The 19,952-nt window shown below is 42.5% G+C and overlaps 1 protein-coding gene across 2 annotated transcripts in view; it reads left to right on the forward strand.

Moving 5' to 3' along the window:
- SPTLC3 (serine palmitoyltransferase long chain base subunit 3) overlaps window positions 1-19,952 on the forward strand; it is a 65,280-nt gene that overhangs the window by 30,774 nt on the left and 14,554 nt on the right. For both annotated transcript variants that reach the window (XM_083495614.1, XM_083495615.1), the window contains exons 3-9: window positions 1,374-1,528; window positions 3,666-3,814; window positions 8,611-8,735; window positions 9,544-9,637; window positions 11,567-11,672; window positions 14,984-15,203; window positions 17,138-17,264. In XM_083495614.1, coding sequence (XP_083351740.1) covers window positions 1,374-1,528; window positions 3,666-3,814; window positions 8,611-8,735; window positions 9,544-9,637; window positions 11,567-11,672; window positions 14,984-15,203; window positions 17,138-17,264 — 976 coding nt within the window. The remainder of the gene's footprint in view (window positions 1-1,373; window positions 1,529-3,665; window positions 3,815-8,610; window positions 8,736-9,543; window positions 9,638-11,566; window positions 11,673-14,983; window positions 15,204-17,137; window positions 17,265-19,952) is intronic.

Consider the following 19,952-nt stretch of genomic DNA (forward strand, 5'->3'; position numbering starts at 1 on the left):
AAATAGTCTGATCTGGTATATGAAACTCTTTTCCAGTATCCAATCTGCATTCTGCAAATTGAGTTAATTTGCATCTATCAAGTTCTAGGGGAAAGTCTGTTCAGACATAGACATAAATAAATATGAATGATCAGACTTGTCTTTTGAGTGCCACCCTGTGAATGCATATTCATAGCTACATGACTTGCAGATGGATGGTCTCACATGCAGTTTTCAAGAGGTTCTGAATCTCTCAGCTAATACCTTTTTAAGGGATAGGGATAGTTGACAAATTCTACTGAGAATCTCGCCTCTCACCATGATGAAAATGTAGGTGTGAACCAGTCCTGGGGATGTGTCTGAGAAGCATAGGGTGTATTCCTATTATGCATGTGCTCTTTTCTCTTCTTACCCTTCCTACGCTCACTGACCTCAACCTGAGAAACTGTGTTGTCACCTCCAGTTACAGATAGTAAGGTTGATCTCTTCTAAAAGACGGCAGAGCACATTGCATTTTCTTCTGTTTATGTAAGAAAAATGCAACTTAGCATCACTGTCTGAAGCATTATGTTTTTCCTTTTGCAAATTGGTGGATTTGGCAGGGAATGCTTCCAGCACAGGGGGGAAATGCAGTGTTGAAGTAGTGTGGTTTCAGGGGGCAGGTATATTATGCAAGGAAGCGGACTTCTTATCAAACATCAAATGCCTGGTTCGAAGTTCATTGTTAATTTGCTTATTAGTCTTCAAATCACTTGTCAGGTAAATGGAATGGCAACCCATTTGATCTAACAGAGCTTATTTTTCAGTGCAAAAGCTTCCCTTTTAAGTACCACATGGCTGGCTGGCTGGCTGGCTGGCTGGCTGACAGACACACAGGTAGACTGTCCCTAAGGTATGGTGTTACAATCTCACAAGAATCACAGAATTGTAGAATTAGAAGGGACTATGAAGAGCATCTGGTCCAGCCCCCTGCAATTCAGGAGTCCTCCCCACAGCCATCCCTGAGTGGTCTCAAACCACTAGCCTTCTGGTTAACAGCCAGACAAACTGATCCATTGCGCCACTGCTAGTGTGCTAAGTCCCCTTTTAATTTTACAAAGTGCTTTTCAGTCTTGCCTGTTTTGATAGAGGTATACATACATACATACATACATACATACATACATACCAGAACACCACCAATGAAAGTCTATCTCTTGCCAGTCTAGATCGCACTATATTTCTCTTACTAAGACTTACATCCTTCTCTAGTGTGGCAGACTTGGGGGTCGGTGACAGGCCAAAAACCCCTCCATAAAACAACTGAAATGTATATATAATAAAAAAAACCTTAGATGATGCATATATCCTTGAGATGTAACTTTGCACACTTCTTTTCCCTTTAAAAAACCTAGGATTTTGTACCACTTTATCAAGATTTTGAAAACTTTTTTACAAGAAACCTCTACGTGAGAATAAGAGACAATTGGAACCGCCCTATCTGCAGCGTTCCTGGACCAAAGTTTGATCTGATGGAACGTGTTTCAGATGATTACAACTGGACATTTAGGTGGGTCAGGCTAGTAAATACAGGTGATGATCGATGAAAAAAAATGTGTCTCTGACTCTCTTTCCATAGCTATCAGTGGAATTTTGTAATTACCTATTTTGTGATACCACAGAAATCATAGAATCACAGAATTGCAGAGTCAGGACAGATCTGTTTGGGAAGTCTTTTTGTAAAGATTGTGTGCTTGAATTGTGACTCAAACCTAAAATTATTAATGGTTTCAACATAAGCCGTGTTCCTGTGTTAACTCACTTGCACAGAACTTGCATCTTGAAGCAGGGTTGCATTTCTGCCCTTGATGGTAGCCTGGCTGGCACATTACACAGTGGCCCAGGGCTTATTCCCACCTCCATTTGACCCCCAACTTTTGCCTGGGTGAAACCTTATACTTAGTTCTGAATTGGAACAAACTGCAACTGAGTTTTCCATGGATTGTTGTTTGCTCCGATTTAGCACTAAAGAGTGGGTTTTCAGGGGGAAAGCGGCAGGGCAAAGGCAAAACTGCTTGGACTTGTGCCCAGAAAGCATGGGACAAGCAGAAAACCACTTGGACCCTTTCTTTATAGGCACGGGATAAGCAGAAGTGTGGACAAGCCCTTAGTGTAAGCATACACGCTCCCAAAGAAGAGATTGCAATCATTTTGCTGCTGCTTCCCGTTTGTTCTGCTGCTAATTGTGATGTCCAAACCAGGACTAATTGGTTAGATCTCTTGGACAAACCATGAGTTTTAAAACAAATAACAAATCTTCTGCTGACCCTGCCGATCTCTCCAGGAAGCACAGTCAGATACATGTAAAAGCTGGAGGGGGAGAGCTTCTATTTCATTAGCAAGTGCATGTATCATGTATATGCTCAATACCATACCAGCTAGATTAGAGTATCAGGATTGAACTCTGAGCTACCACAAACTTCAAACATAAACGCTATAGGAAATCCATGTTGTTAATCTGGAATTTATCCAAATTCTTTATTTTGATCTCAACAGAGAAAGGAACAGAGTGCAAAGGGTATTGAGCCTGGTGGCCAAAAGTACTGGCTGCGTATTAGCTTCCGGGCCCAATTCAAAGTGCTGTTTTACACCTATAAAGCCTTTAATGGCTCAGGCCCGCAATACCTCAAGGACAGTCTCTTCCCATATAAACGGCCCGAGAGTCTGTGTTCATCATCTGAGGCCCTACTTCATGTGCCTTCTCCACTTGAGGTCTGGAGGATGGCAACATGAGAACGGGTCTTTTCTGCAGTGGCTCCCCATTTGCGAAATACTCTCCCAAGAAAGGTCTGCGTATATATTTTTAGGTGACAGGCGAAAACGTTCCTCTTAAACAGGCTTTTGGCTGATATATATTCTACAACCTTTTAAATGTGTCTGTGGGAGGGGAGGGGTTTTTGTTGTTTGCTGTTTTGTTTTAATTATTTACTTGTTTTTATCCTGTATTTTGTTTTGTGAACCACCCTGAGATCTTACGACGAAGGGCAACATATAATTCTAATAAATAACAACAACAATAAGGGAAGTAAGAATTGCTTTTGAAAAAAGATTGTAACTTTTATAGATTTATTTTCAAATTTGAGGAACTGTCATTGCTCAAGAAAATAAATTTTGCAAAATCCTCTCCAGAATACATTATTCAAATAAATTGACTGAGAGAAAAGCACCCATGGAGCTGCTTGTGTGTTTGATGCAGGTGAAAAAGGACTTCATTTGTTGGCTGAAATGTAGTTCCTTGTGCAGAGTTTGCCACTCGCACATATACTTTACCAATGACCAGGTCTATTAAGTAAAAGGAAACAAGGGCAAGGTTTATAGGGTCACTTCCATCATATAAAAAAATTCCTTCCAGTAGCACCTTAAAGACCAACTAAGTTAGTTCTTGGTATGAGCTTTCGTGTGCATGCACACTTCTTCAGATACACTGAAACAGAAGTTGCCAGATCCTTCTATATAGTGAGAAGGTGGGGAGGGGTATTACTCAGAAGGGTGGTGGGAATGGGAGATTGGCAGATAGCTGAGATGAGCCTGTTGAGTTCCATCATATAGTTTCAATTCAGGAGGTTTTAATAATGCCATTTATGTTTTATTACATCAACATTGTGATTTAAATATTGAAATAAGTTTTTTTTCCCCCTTGGCTGTAGGTTCACTGGAAAGATAATGAAGAATGTAATCAACATGGGTTCATATAACTACCTCGGCTTTGCAGAAACTGATCCTAGCGCTTTGAAAACTGTGGGCACTATGCTGCATAAATACGGCACAGGCGTATGTAGCACCAGACAGGAAATGGGTAAGGAACAGTTTTTCAGTTACTACCACAATCTTTAGCGTTGGGAGCTCTTTTTTGGAAAGGGCTAAAAATCCATTTGAGAATACATTTCTGGCTCCATTTCAAACCACGAAACCATTTTTAAAAGTAGCCATCATGCAAATTTGTTGTACTTATAAGCATCTTTAAAAAAATCATTCTGTTCTCTCATAAAATCAGCTGACAGGATCAGTATGGAAGATAACGTATTTTATATTAGTCACATGCAACATTGGGCAACGGTATCCAGGATTAGTTTATCTGCTCTGGATCAATTATAATGCCTTCTGTGACGCTGAGGCTTAAGTCTTTCAATATCTCTAAGGAGTATTTGAATAATATGCAAATGCTTCACTGGAGGTATAAAAGTGCAACGGGCACGAAACAGACTAGCAGGGGCACCATTATCCTGGAACATTATCTCAAGAAAAAGCACAGTGACACCAACATAAAAAAAAAATTCCATTTGGCGACTGAAGTCTGACCCATACATCAGAATTAATAATAATAATATTTATACCCTGCCCATCTGGCTGGGTTTCCCCAGCCACTCTGAGTAGCTCCCAACAGAATATTAAAAACGCAATAAAACATCAAACATTCAAAACTACCCCAAACAGGGCTGCCTTCAGATGTCTTCTCGAAGACAGATAGTTGTTTATTTCCTTGGCATCTGATGGGAGGGCATTCCACAGGGAGGGCACCACTACTGAGAAGTCCCTCTGCCTGGTTCCCTGTAACCTCACTTCTCGCAGGGAGGGAACCGCCAGAAGGCCTTTGGAGCTGTACTTCAGGGCCGAGGCCATTTAGGACTTTAAAGGTCAGCACCAACACTTTGAATTGTGCTAGAAAACGTACTGGGAGCCAATGTAGGTCTTTCAGGACTGGTGTTATATGGTCTCAGAAGCCGCTCCCAGTCACCAGTCTAGATGCTGCATTCTGGATTAGTTGTAGTTTCCGGGTCGCCTTCAAATATAGCCCCACATGGAGCACATTGCAGTAGTCCAAGCTGGAGATAATCAGAGCATGCACCACCTTCTCAGTACTAAGAAAGTACTCTTGAGACAAGAAATTAAGTTTATTCATCTTCTTAATACAATCACACCGCATGAGTTGAATACAGTGGTGCCCCGCAAGACGAATGCCTCGCAAGACGGAAAACTCGCTAGACGAAAGCGTTTTCCGTTTTGGAGGTGCTTCGCAAAACGAATCTCCTATGGGCTTGCTTCGCAAGACGAAAATGTCTTGCGAGTTCCTGCTGTTTTCCCCCCCCTTTTTCTAAGCCACTAAGCCACTTATCAGCTGATCCGATAAGCCGCTAATAGCGCTAATCCGCTAATCCGTCAATGGGCTTGCTTCGCAAGACGAAAAAACCGCTAGACGAAGAGAATCACAGAACGGATTCTTTTCGTCTTGCGAGGCACCACTGTACATCTTTTGATTTGGGCTGTTTCTTGTAGTACCTCCTTAAGAAATCCTCAGTGTTTCAGTCTCTACTAATAAATGTCTACTAGTGGGCTTCCTCTGTGCTCTGCTAGCCAGCAAGCAGCAGTTGTCTCTACTTGTACCCAATGTGGGACCTTATTAACTTCACAGGGTGAGTCAGCCTGCTCATGGTCTGGAATAGTTTACACTACAGTGGAACCTTGGTTGTTGAACACTTCGGAAGCTGAACACCGACAACCTGGAAGTGAATGCTTCAGTTTTCGAACGAGCCTCAAATGTCGAACGGCTTCCTAGGCTTGTTTCTCCATTTTTTAAAAGGAATTTGCCGACCGGCAATTGCGCCTCGGTTGTTGAACATTTTGGAAGTTGAACAGTCTTCCGGAATGGATTACGTTCAACAACGAGGTTCCACTCCATATAGTCTGGCTTGGGTTGCTACCATATTCTTCTATATTGTCAGCTGAAGAAGGAGTTTCTCTTCGAAACTGGGATCACCGGCCTCCAGTCCTGTTTGCTACAGCTGCTCCACCACTCCCAATAACTCCCTTGCGTCGAAGATAATGAAAATATATCATTAATTGTAATATTGTACTTATTTTGACAATTCTGGAGTACTGCTTACATGTACTGTATGCCTTGTAATAGCGGGTACATTGTGACGAATACATTCGTGGTACTTTGCTTACCATATATCGTGTCTGTATGCTGGCCTGAACCCCTGTGTTTTCTATTTGTGTGTGTTCCTATACAGTGGGTTCCTTATTTTTGTGCTTGGAGTAAGGATGAGGCAGAGTTTCCCCAAACTTTAGCTTTCTGGAATTCCTGGCATCCCAAAAAACCTTAGGGGAAAGCTGGTATAACTTGTTCTGAGCTCCAGTAGATAGTTTTTCTACGCATTACCAACAACAGCACCAGTGTACACTTGCTTTATAGCAGTCATACCATTGGTCCATTGTGCTCATTATTGTCAATGTTGACTGTGTGCCACTGTCTAGGATTTCAGGCAGGAGTCCTTTCCCAACTGTACCTGGAGAATCTAATGTCAAACCTGGTATTTTTTCGCTTGCAAAGCATGCACTCTGCTAGTGAGCTATGACCCTTCCAGTAAGCACAATGTTGGTTGATGTAACAATATTTGTGCCTGCCAGCCTAAGCATGTAAATCCCTGCCTAGATTGAGTTAGTTCTATCCGTTTTGCGTTAAAAGTTGGGCTTAGAAACATGTTGAAACTGAACTGGGTATTTCATCCCCACCCTGTGTCTTGTCACAAACCTCCCAGTGATAAGATCTGGTAGGTGCCTCATGGTTTTTCTTGAACACCTCACCTACCACCCACAGAGGTTCCACTCTAATTAGAAATGTGCAAAGCCAAAGGGCTGGTCTTGCACACCCTTGCCAGTCAGGTTTGACTTATGCAAAGATGAATCAGGAATTAGTTCTCATTATGTTCTGAGAGCCATTGACATGCAGATGTAGCTGCATGTTAATGTAGCCTGAAACATATCTGTCACACTGGTTTTTCCCCGTAACATAGACGAGGATGCTTTTGCAACATCATGGAGGTGACCTTGCTAATTGTAGGAAATGGTATTTGGTTAGTTCACTTGAACAGCCGGGAGTGTTCCATTATCTGATGATTTGTCATAGAGTAATCCAATAGCCATGTCATAATTTCCAATTTATAGTGGCCATCTGTAAAAATTTGGAAGCTATTGTGGGGAGGCGGGAGTCTTAACAGTAAACTTGTGTTACCTGTTTTAAGAACGCATTGGTCTGAATCTATTCTGCAAATGGGCTGCAGTCCCAGAATTTTCCCCTTGCTGTTCCAGAGGGTCCTTCAATCCTCTGGAGCAGATTTTCAGACAGGGGAAATGGGGAATCAGAAAAAACTGACACACACCGCATCCTGTGAGCAGAACTTTGCACCTGGGATCTCTGGATCCAACTGGACATAGTAACTGTGTGTGTTATATTTCATGAAAGTACAAAGGTAGAAATACTGTTTGTTTGCTTTTTATTCAAACAATAATTACCAATATTTGGTGCTGGCAAACAGCTGTTAGCCCACATATACCTTGGCTTTTGTCACTTGAAAAGCTTTTTTTAAAAAAATTAACTTTACAATACTGCTGTGCCACTTAGCAACTAGAGCTCACCAGACAGTTCAGAAAACAGAGGTTCAAACTATAAAATGCAAGAACATAACAATAAATGTAACCTAAAATCTAAAAACCATTTAAGACAGCCGCAGAATAAAACCAACAGCAGAAACCAGTGGCAGTGCAAGAATCTAAAAATCATCAAAATATATTTAAACCTGAAGGATTAAAATTGTGAGAGGAGAGTGACCTCAGCGGTATCTCAGAAACTTGCATTTTTTGGGTGTTTGTATGTGTTGGACATGGTGGAACAGCCCAGCAAAGCCTAATCATGTTTAGAATACAGACTGACAGTTGGGGGGCAGGAGAGAAACCAGCTGAAAACCAGGCAAGGGAAATGAAATGGAGTATCCTGTCAAAGGGCACGGGGCTGGTTTTCAAAAACCTGGAAGAGGAGCACCCCACGCATTGCAACAGGCTTTTTGTAGGTATATTAGGACTGGCATTCAGGGTAAATCCACAATGCCTTCTAGATCAACCACAGGAATGAACTAAAAGTCTTTGCTGTTAGTTCCCAGCCACTCCCAATAATTTCCATAAATAGATAAATAAAATTGCGGAGGGATTCCTGAGGGTGGGAAGAGGAGGGCCTAAAACCATCCAAACCCTTTTGTGGATATTTGCACTCAGCACATGGATAGATCTACTGACTTTCTGGGTAGAGTAGGGCTGTGGGCAGGGACGTGTATTTAGCCCCACCCCCAGAGCCACATGACTCCTCTGGTCCCTTTGTATGTTTTTAGTGAACCTTTGCAGCGGGGAAGGAGCCATGGATTAGTTAATCAGAGCTGGTCCATCTCCATCATCAGATCTTTGGCTTTGTTGGCCTTTTACAGCTCCTACTTCACCTAAGTAAGGGAAAACCGCACTTGAGATTGAACACTTGGATATGTCAGCATATGGGATCTTTTAAATAAAAACATTACGTACATTTATTCATTTATTTCTCTCTAGAAATTTTTATATGCCAGTACATCACAATAACATATCAGAGCTCTCTGCAACAGTTGAAATAAAACCATACAACAGAAAGATATAAGAAGCTCAAAACCATTCTCGTGTAAGATTCGCAGTAATCTGCTGGGTATATCCACTTCTTGCAAACTGTCTGCTTTGATTTTCTTGGGAAGTACTAATGTGATCTGTAAAACTATTTTTAATTGTTTCCAACAGGCAACCTTGACAAACATGTTGAGTTAGAAAATCTGGTGGCAGAATTCCTGGGCGTTGAAGCTGCTATGGCATTTGGTATGGGCTTTGCTACAAATTCTATGAACATCCCTGCATTGGTTGGGAAGGTGAGTGAACGTCTTTAGGAATGTCCATATCACAGGAAACTTATGGACCTTGTGGAAGGTGATGCCCAGGAAAACGTACCTGAGTCATCCTTTCCAGTTTTAGGTGCCAGGCTAAGACATTTTAATTTATCCAGGCTTTTGATAGTTAAGTTAGCCGCTATTATGCTACTCATCTTTCAGTGTGCTGAGGTAGCCTCCATCCTTCTTAATTTATTGTTGGGTGAGCGTTTTAGGAATTTTCTACTGTATGGTGTTTTTAATTTGACTGTTAGTTTATTTTACCTGTCTGTCTTTTATATTGTTAACTCGCTATAATACACTTTTTACAAAATGAATAACAAATGCGATTAACAGTGATAGAGATAATTTTGGGGTGGATGACTCGCTCAGGAAGGAAACATTAGTGGTGATAGTGATTTATGGCAAGTTGAGCAGCAGATTGTAACCCTGAATATTTCAGAACCTTTTAGAAAGTAACCCCCACCCTTTTTAAGAATGAGTGGTTGGAACAAGATGGCTAAACCTGTCTGTGTTCCATTTGTCAGAAAGAAAAATAAACACCTTAGACCACAAAGACAAAATGCATAACCAAAGTTGTCTGTTTCAGTTCATTCACCCGACGGTTCGAAGATTAAAGTGTTGCTTCCATAAATATTCATGTTCAGAGCAGGCTTCCCTTGAACCTACTAAAGATCCTTCTTACAATATTTCTCAATCAGTAAACATTACAATAAAAGTAAAAAATTGGACATTGATGACAATTACCAAGCCCAAATAACATATTGTGATTCGTTATGTACTTCCACAGGGAAGCCTTATTTTAAGTGATGAACTGAACCATTCTTCACTTGTTCTCGGTGCAAGGCTCTCAGGTGCTACAATTAGAGTCTTCAGACACAACAGTAAGTATTAATACTGGGTATGTTGGGTAAACTGACTTTGTGTTTGTGTTATGAGCAAGCACTGTTCTCAACATTTTATATCAAACATGGAATGGTTGGGAAGACAAAATCCAGCTTCTGTATAAAAGATCAGCATTAAGATACTTGGTTTACTGGAAATTTAATATGGTTGTACTATAAACTAAAAGTATCTTCTACCCCACTGCTCACTCAAGGTAAAATGCACCTCTCACTAATGCGATGCAACGTGTTTTGGTTGTTAACTGGGGTTGCTTCTCAGGGTCATGTAAAGCAGCAGGCTTATTATGCAGTAGAGAGCTTGGAGGTTTGTAAAACATAATAAGACCAACTCACAACTTAACTTGTACGAATTCTTCTGTACATGCTTGGCTGAATTTATTTTTTTAAAAGGTGGGCGTCTGGGGGGAAAACATTAGCAGTCTTACCTGCCATTGCACTCAGCTTCGGAGAGCATTCAGAGGTGCAGGGAGAGTGTTTTAACCATAAGCAATTTTGGCTTCATGCACTATCCCCCACATAAGTTGAGAGCTGACTGTGCGTTGCAGGAAGACACCCATAAAAACACACCCCACCATGAACAGTAACAGTATTCTAAATGTTGACATTCTTGCTCAGGAAAGAAGTCACTCAGATGTGTCCTCGAACAATTAAATTGTTCAAATACAGTGGTGCCTCGCAAGACGAAATTAATTCGTTCCGCAAGTTTTTTCTTCTTGCGAGTTTTTCGTCTTGCGAAGCACGGTTTCCCATAGGAATGCATTGAAAATCAATTAATGCGTTCCTAGGGAAACCGCCTTCAGACCAGGTCCGGGGACAGTCTGTCCCCCGACCTCTTCTGAAGGCTGGGGGGGGGACAAGGGCTTTTCTTCCCACTGCCAGCCTTCAGAAGGCTGTTCTGAAGGCTGGCGGTGGGAAGAAAAGCCCTTCTTCCCACCTCCCGCCCCGCAAGCTCCGGGGACAGGAGGGCTTTGCTGCCGACCGCCAGCATTTTAAAAGCCCCTGCTGTCCCGGGGCAATTTTAAAATGCTGGCGGGCGGGAGCGAAGCCTCCGCTGTCCCGGGGAGATTTTAAAATGCTGGGGGTTGGCAGCGAACGCTTCGCTCCCACCCGCCAGCATTTTAAGATCGCCCGGGACAGCAGAGAAGTCTCTGCTGTCCCAGGGAGATTTTTAAATGCTGGGGGTCAGGAGCGAAGCGTTCGCTGCCGACCCCCAGCATTTTAAAATCTCCCTGGGACAGCAGAGAAGTCTCTGCTGTCCCGGGGAGATTTTAAAATGCTGGGGGTCGGGAGCAAAGCGTTCGCTGCCGACCCCCAGCATTTTAAAATCTCCCTGGGACAGCGGAGGCTTCCCCCCCCCCCCGCCAGCATTTTAAAATCTCCCCGGGACAGCAGAGGCTTCGCTCCCGCCCGCCAGCATTTTAAGATCACCTGGGGCAGCAGAGAAGTCTCCGCTGTCCCGGGAAGGCAGGCGGGGGGGGGAGCAAAGACTTTTGCCCCCCAACGGCCTTCAGAAGAGGTCCAGGACCTCTTCTGAAGGCCGGCTGTGGGCGAAAGTCTTTGCTCCCGACCGCCAGCAATTTAAAACAGGTCCCCGGAGATTTCCCTATGGGCTTTCGTCTTGCGAAGCAAGCCCATAGGGAAATTCGTCTTGCGAAGCGCCTCCAAAACAGAAAACCCTTTCGTCTTGCAGGTTTTCCGTCTTGCGAGGCATTCGTCTTGCGGGGTACCATTGTATTTAAAAGGATGAATCCACTGCTGGTCTCCAATTTTTGAAAAGCACAGACTTTTGTTCCCCAGAGCATGACAGGATTACGGTCTTCCTTATTAGAAGGAGGGATATAAATGTTCTGCAAAGAAATTACATGAATAAATATCTGATGCACTGCTTTCTTGTGTTTTTGTAACCAGATATACAAAGCTTAGAAAAGCTTTTGAAGGAAGCAGTAATACATGGACAACCTCGAAGTCGGAGAGCATGGAAAAAGATTCTGATTCTTGTGGAAGGCATTTACAGGTATGCAGAAATTGCAACTCCAATGCAAGCACAAGTTGGCTTTCTTCCAACAAACCATAGGTGATGCTGACCACTGTTTAACAGTTCAAGCAGCCAAGAGAATACTGTATCTGAGTGGAAGAATGGTAAGCAAAGAGGCTGTGTAAGGTTCTGCCTCCCACCGTCATTTTTCAGATCATATTTGGTACCCCAAAGCAGCTTTTTTGTCAGTTTGGGTGCACAAGGAACATGGTGCTTATATTCTCCCTACAGGCCAAAAATCAATTGTGGGGGCGGGGGCAATTTTGATCTGTAAAATTTAAGGAGGAATACTTAAGAAGCCTCTTCCCAACCCACATTCTGCTGCACAAGTGCAGTCTGCCCCAGCTTGCTTTGTGGATTGCTTGTTTTTAAAAAAGAGAGAATTTGAGAGGTTAAACCCCAGAGCCTAGGACTTGCCAATCAGAAGGTCGGCAGTTCGAATCCCAGCAACAGGGTGAGTTCCCGTTGCTCGGTCTCTGCTCCTGCCAACGTAGCAGTTCAAAAGCAAGTCATAGTGCAAGTAGATAAATAGGTACCGCTCCGGCAGGAAGGTAAACGACGTTTCCGTGCACTGCTCTGGTTTGCCAGAAGCGGCTTAGTCATGCTGGCCACATGACCCAGAAGCTGTATGCAGGCTCCCTCGGCCAATAAAGCGAGATGAGCATCACAACCCCAGAGTCGGCCACAACTAGACCTAATGGTCAGGGGTCCCTTTACCTTTAATGAGTCATTACCTTCTGTTTTTTCTTTGGTTAGTGGCTGGTCACCATAACTCCAAAGCCTTATTCAGCTGTTAAAAGTAATTTGGAAGCGGAATGTGGAAATGAGGACTAGAACCCTGACTCTGCCTCCTTGTCCCCATTCTCTTTCACTCCCTGCCATGATTTGGAAGACAATGGGTCTGTAGCTTCTAATTCCATAGGCTCCTTGCATTGTGTAGAACCCCCATCTCACAAGAAGCCTCCATGAACGTGAAAGGCTCCCCACTGCAGACATGGGAGAGCTGAGCTGGCACTTTTCTTCCTACTCGTGCATTCTGGTTCCAGATTATGGCAATACAGCTCAGGATCTTAAGGGCTGCCTTCCCCCATTCGATCCAACCTGGGCCCTGTGCTTGTCATCCAAGGCCCTTCTCTTTGTCCCCCCTCCCTAAGAGGTTTGGAGGATGACAACACAAGAACAGGCCTTTTCTGTGGTGGCTTCCCATCTGTGGAATGCTTTCCCCAGGTGTGCATGGTTCATTCATTCATTCATTCAGCCTTTGTTGGCCTAATGCGTGCCTGGTATCATTATTACATCATTATGTTAGGATATTTCCATTCCTCCTTAAAAAGGAAACAGGCTGTTGTGTGTCACATGCCTGTTTACTTCCTGCTCACTGGGAGTTTCCGTTTTGGATATAGCTTTTGTTTCTGGCTGTTTTCCTCGACACGGATGCAAGCAGTCATGTTTTTTCCTTTATTTACGTTGAATAAAGCTGTAAATATGCTCTTCTGGGTGAATCTTCCCTTGTGGAAATTCTGCAGAAAGGGTGTGCATGAGTCTTGGAATGTCTTTGAGGCTCGTGTCGCTAATTGACTGATGCTGTTCCAACGGGAGACCAGAGATCGTCCGGAGACGACGTGGCTGCCCAATTGCCCATGTCTCCCTGGCAGTATCCCAACACATTACACTATCATTTGGATAACAGATGGTATATTAATAATAATAATAATATGCATATGATCATGTAGCATGATTCTTAAAACAATAAAGGATATATATCTGTGAGAGAGACACAGATTGCTTTTGGCATTTTTGGAAGGCTTTTCTTTTTTATAACATGTCATGGATGAAAATCTCTAGAGATCTTTTGTTTGCATAATGAATTGCACTTGGTCTGAATGTTGTGTGGCATTCCAAACTGGTCAGTGTTGTAATATTTCTGCAAGGTGTTGGAACTCTTCATCAAAGCAATCATGTTATCTGAATTTAGCAAGTAGATGGGTGGATGGGAAATAATAGAGCAATGAAATCATGAGTACACCCACACTTCCTGCTTAATGACATCTGGAAGGTGTCTTCACTGTACTCTTTTCAGTTCCTACTAAAAACATGTTTTAGACCAGCCTATGTGTAATGTTGACATGTTTTAACTAATTATTTTAATTGTTTTTGACTGGATCAAGGAGTCTGTGCAAGATGAAAAATGAGTGGAGACCCCACTCCCTCAACAGATAAAGCCAGAGTTTAGAGTATAGAGGTTAGGGAGCGATATGATGCAAAAACGGCAGGCTGGAAAAGCAGAGAGAGAGAGAGAGCCATGCTGGATCTCCGGCTGAATCCAGGGCTGTGGCTATGGGAGAAACAAAACCCTTTTGGGGTGTTGACGCAGTGAACCTTTCCATCACAGGCTCAGGTTATATACAGGGTGGCCCAAAAGTAGGTACAGTGGTACCTCGCAAGACGAATGCCTCGCAAGACAAAAAACTCGCTAGACGAAAGGTTTTTCCATTTTCGATTTGCCTCGCAAGACGAATTTCCCTATGGGCTTGTTTCGCAAGACGAAAACGTCTCGCGACTTTGTTTCCTTTGTCTAAAAACAAAGACATGTTTTGTTTATAAAGTTAATTTATTTTCCCTTCAATTTTTGAAATGCTCTTTACAGTATGTGTGACTTTAAAGAGCAGTTAATAAACTGTTGTTGTACCAAATTTGGCTTTGTTTGGACTTTTTTTGACCATAGGAACGCATTAATTGATTTTCAATGCATTCCTATGGGATTTCGTGATTCGCAAGACGAAAAATTCGCTAGACGACAAAACTTGCGGAACGAATTAATTTCGTCTTGCGGGGCACCACTGTATACTGCTTTAGAATACACTTTCTTTGTTCTTTGACTCAAGAAGTTCTCATCGTTCACAATATCGGTAAAGAAAAATAATTGTTTCTTTGTTTGTTTGTTTTCAAAAGTATATCTACTTTTGGACCACCCTGTATGTGTGTAAATAAACTATATATCCTAAAGACACCACAGTCTCCACTTCCCTTTTGGGACACTCCATTGTTGACACCTAAGGAATAAACAAGAGTCCACAGCTAAGCTACTTTTGGTTTGTTGAACTCTAGTGCTTCTTTGTCTCTTGCTGGTAGCTGCTCGCGAGTACAAACAAGTATACTTAGGTTTTTCTCGACTCTGGCTTGAGCTGCTTGGATGCAATCAATAGCATTATGTCCATATTATGCAACAATAGCTATAGCTGAATCAATTAAGTGCTCATTTCTCAACTGTTTTCTTTTGTTTCCCACAGTATGGAAGGCTCCATTGTACGCTTGCCGGAGATAATTGCTTTGAAGAGAAAATACAAAGCCTATGTCTACTTGGACGAAGCTCACAGCATAGGTGCCGTTGGCCCAACAGGAAGAGGAGTTGTGGAGTACTTTGGAATGGATCCCAACGATGTTGATGTGCTGATGGGAACATTCACCAAAAGCTTTGGAGCAGCAGGGGGATACATAGCAGGCAAAAAGGTATTGGCATCAATTGTCAGCATTTGTAGGTGTGTAAAAACTCAAATGCCAGTGATTGCTAACCATTTCAAAAATGGAATAAGACCTGGGTTGCTATAGCAGTCAGGAAGCAGATATCCTATTCTGGTACCTAGAAAATCCTGCCACTTCTCATGTTTTTGCAAGAGTTTTTGCTCCCTTGTGTGTATATTTGCACTAGGTTTGAAGGGCTTCATGTGGTTCCGTCTGCATCCACAGAACAGATAATATTCCAGTTTTGAGTTCACATACTTCTGAATGAATATCATGTCACAAATATACAGCTCTTTGGATTCTCCTGTTGACAGTAAACATTGTTTCTGCTGCATTTGATAACTGTGCCAATATCTCATCCCACTATTTGCATGCAGGTTGTTCATAGTAAGCACTTTCTAATTAATGTCATTGAATATGATGATGTAAGGGGGAAATGCAGCAACAATTTGCACACTGGTAACTGAGTTCTCAAATGTTTTTTGGAATGCCTCTGAATTCCTTTTGTTATTTGATCTTAAGAAAGTTTTAACGATTTCTCTGTACTGGGCACATTATTACGTGTCTTCAGAAGTCATGTGCTTGCTGCAAAAATTGCTCTTTGCGTGAGTATAGTTGCATACAGCTTATATGCAAGTCCTGCCAAAGGACTGTAGCTAAACATGAATGAATTTTACATTGACTGCATAGTTTCCTTAGGGTTGTGAACTTTCAAGTCTTATGTTGCTTGAGTATAAACAAGTAAAACTGTGAGCATGTTCTGTTTTTGTCTGCAGGGGAAACTGTAGTCAGATTTTTCACTTGAGTCAGCTTAAATTGGCTTCTGTGCTACTCTTTGCATCAGATCCCTATTAGCACTGTTTAATAAGCTCTGACCTCTGAGACCAGAGGTGTGCTCAGTCAGACACGCCTTTGAAAGGGATCCAGGTTGCAGGTATTGAATTGCAGATCATTTAATTAGGCATTGCTACTGTGCCAGGCCTAATTTAGCATTAAACTAATTTGAAACACTGTTGAGAAATAAATTTCCTGATGTACTTTTCCCTTCAAATATTGTGGGTCTAGGCTGAATAACCTTTTTCTGAATGAGAGAGCTCCGGGCCTCCTTTTAAGGGATTGCAGTAGAACCAAACACTGAACCCATAAACAGAGATAGAATAGCAGTTTATTTCTTCTGGGTACAAGGTCCATGGGAAGGACTATCTCTAGAGATAGTGCATTAAAATATCATCCTCTGCTGTCTATCTGTTCTCTCATTACTGGGAAATTTGGAAGCATGATGCTTCTTGCCATGCACTGACTTTTTAAAAGTGTGCCCTTTTGACAGTTGCTATAAGAGTACTTGGGGACGCGGCTGGCGCTGTGGGTAAAACATCAGTGCCTAGGGCTTGCCGATCGCATGGTCGGCGGTTGGAATCCCCGCGGCGGGGTGGGCTCCCGTCTTTCGGTCCCAGCTCCTGCCCACCTAGCAGTTCGAAAGCACCCTTAAGTGCAAGTAGATAAATAGGTACCGCTTTATAGCAGGAAGGTAAACGGCGTTTCCGTGTGCTGCGCTGGTGCTGGCTCGCCAGAACAGCTTTGTCACGCTGGCCACGTGACCCGGAAGTGTCTTCGGACAGCGATGGCTCCCGGCCTCTTAAGTGAGATGAGCGCACAACCCTAGAGTCGGACATGACTGGCCCGTACGGGCAGGGGTACCTTTACCTTTATAAGAGTACTTGAGGTAATCAGTGAAACAAATAGTTGATTTAGCCATTGGTTCAAAAGTGAGGTATGTTTCTAAAAGTTTTGCATTTCGGCTTACAGTTGAGTGTGCAGCCAATTCTGGATCTGATCGCTCTTGCCACCTGCAAACTTCTGTTCCAACAGACATAAGGAGGTTTTGGTGTCTGCGCTAAAACTTTATTCTGTTTTTATTCCAGGAACTAGTAGACTACTTACGGGTTCACTCCCATAGTGCTGCATATGCTTCATCTATGGCTGCTCCAGTAGTGGAACAAATCATAAGAGCAATGAAATGTGTCATGGGACTAGATGGAACCACAAAAGGTAGGATATTGTGCTGACTGAGAAGATTTCCTTTTATAGTTGTTTGAAATGGGAGGGGGGATAACAGCATTTCACCTTAAGAAAGGCATGCTTGTGGATGAATGCAACTGATCATTTGTGGTCAATGTATGAGCAAAACATAGCATTTGGGGGACTTAATTCCTGGCCTTCATACACCTGCAATCACACTTTGCTTGGAGGATGTTGTTAGACCAACAGTGGTGCAGTGATTCTGACTTGGTAGGTGTATGAAGCCAGGAACAAGCATCAGGGATCATGTGCTTCTTCACTCTTGCTGTCTCAAGATCTTGGTTGTAAGCCTAAACTGACACTGAGTTACATTTCCCCATTTTAGATGTAAAGGGAAACTGATTTATTTCATCAGAACTGAAGTGCTGACACTTCAGTGTGCAAGAAGACAAGCACACAGGTCCAACACCCTATTCCTCACGTCATAAAACATGTCTCACTGTGTTGGGCTGTTTGTAAGGCATAATAATTACCTCCTTACATGGTGGAAATGTTAGTCTGAATAAAAGAGTCACTGAACTGTTTCCCATAAACTTCTATATAACATAGAACAAATCATGGTCAGCAGTCCATGGGGTGGCAGTGACCCAAATGTCCAAGTGATTGAAAATTAAATGTTATATTTATGAGTAACCCTGTTAAAAGGAATATTCTTGCAGAATTTTGGATTTGTTTCCTGTCTTGGATGAAAAAAATGGCAGTTGGGACAAAGGTCTTATCTGCTTATGTGAAATGATGCCCTGGTAGTTTGGGGCCAACAATAAATTAAGTTTTTTTCTGATGTGGTTGAATTTGGCCAACATATTTGGTGGAGCTTCATATAAATGCATCAAGAGGTGCCCAGATAATTCATATCAGCTTCCCAGTAGCAACCACAACACCAGCATACTGAAAAGCAGGCGCAAGTGGCCAGTACTGAAGAACAGTGCCTATGAGATGCTAGCACAGAATGGGTGTACTTTGTCTCTATAGCATTTTAACGCCATAGTGTGTAGAGTTGTTATACAGTTTCTAAAGTGGTGTGAAAGAGGGTATGCTTCATCTATAGCAATAAATAAGAGCACACACGTAAAATTCGATTTATGGACTGCTTTTTTGCAAATATACTTGCCAGTGGAGGGCAACATTGCACTGTAGTTTCCCAAGATGATAGTATTCTTTCTGGCTGTAAGAAAGAAACATAAAAGGTTCCATCTGCACTTTTTTTCTTCTTACCTTTTTGAGCTAGTACAGATCCACAGATACAGAAGTTCTCAGAACCTGCAGGTTCAAGGGTTGTTGCATTGCAAGGAGTATAGCAAGGGGAAACTAACTGCAGTGGCTTTGATGCACACTAGCACATTGGGCATCCACTCAAGGTACAAGCTTCTACAGTGGTACCTCAGGTTACATACGCTTCAGGTTACATATGCTTCAGGTTACAGACTCTGCTAACCCAGAAATAGTGCTTCAGGTTAAAAACTTTGCTTCAGGATGAGAACAGTGTGGTGGCGGCAGGAGGCCCCATTAGCTAAAGTGGTGCTTCAGGTTAAGAACGGACCTCCGGAACGAATTAAGTATGTAACCAGAGGTACCACTGTACTTTCAGTTGAACTGAGTTAGCTATAGAGCGTGCTTTTGTTTCCATCCCTGCCTCTTAAAGGGATCGCGTCAAAAGCATTTTTAAGGAGTGATTGTTTAAAAACTGCCTTCTTTAGCACTTGCACCTGGTGTAGCAGTGACAGGCCTATTTCTCAGTAAGGTAGAAAACGTCAGTCTTGAATATACTATCGGTACTTCTCATAAGGGAATACAGTGGTGGAAGAGATGCAAACATGACAAACTAGTATATTGGAGAGAAGACTAGGCTAGGACAATTACGGTATATCCAAATGAGCTTCAAGGGACCCTTTTAAAGGAGCGAGAAAATTGTGCTTCTCCTTTAAGCAGGAAGGTGGCAGCTGTGGCATTCCCTCCCACCCAGCCCCAAAGCTAAGTGATCTGAAAGGGCATCAAGCTCAATAGCATTAAAGGCCTTTGAGGATAATCTGCAGGCAATTGATAAGTATCTGAGATAAGGAAATAGGATAAAACTCTTCATCTAAGCTGAGGCACCTAAAGCTGATTCAGCAGCTTCTTTCTGATCTGCTCAGAAAGCAATAAAGATGACTTCCCACTTCACTAGAATAGAATTGCCCCTTCCATATAAGTGAATGGAGAAGCCTGTTTTGCAAAAGTTCCATGGCCATGCTGGAGTTTCAGTAGAATTCCTCTTTGAAGCCTTGAAAAGGGAACAATGTGAGCAGGATCCTGTTTTTTATAAATCAATAGAACCTCTGTTGTTAGTCCATTGCAAATTATTCTGTTTTAGCGTGCTAAAACAAAACCTGGATGCAGCAGGCTGTTTCAAAGCCTCTGGCTGGGAAAGATTTAACTTCTTAGTGTGCTGAATTCTGCAATATCTAGTAGGTTCAGAAATGAGCTGGAAAGTGGGCTTCTTCCATCCGAGTCAATGGAATGAGTTATTGGACTTTGTCTTTCTTCAGTTTACAGAAAGAGAAGACTTTTAGACAGGAAATGATGAGCTGTGTGCCTTTGCTTCCAGATTTTATGTAAAGTTCATAAGCTGTTGTGAATGGAACAGAGGGAAGAGCCAAACTCACTTGGGTTGCTTCTTAC

The sequence above is a fragment of the Podarcis liolepis genome (assembly GCF_965112155.1).
Source record: "Podarcis liolepis genome assembly, chromosome: 3".
NCBI classification, from domain to species: domain Eukaryota; kingdom Metazoa; phylum Chordata; class Lepidosauria; order Squamata; family Lacertidae; genus Podarcis; species Podarcis liolepis.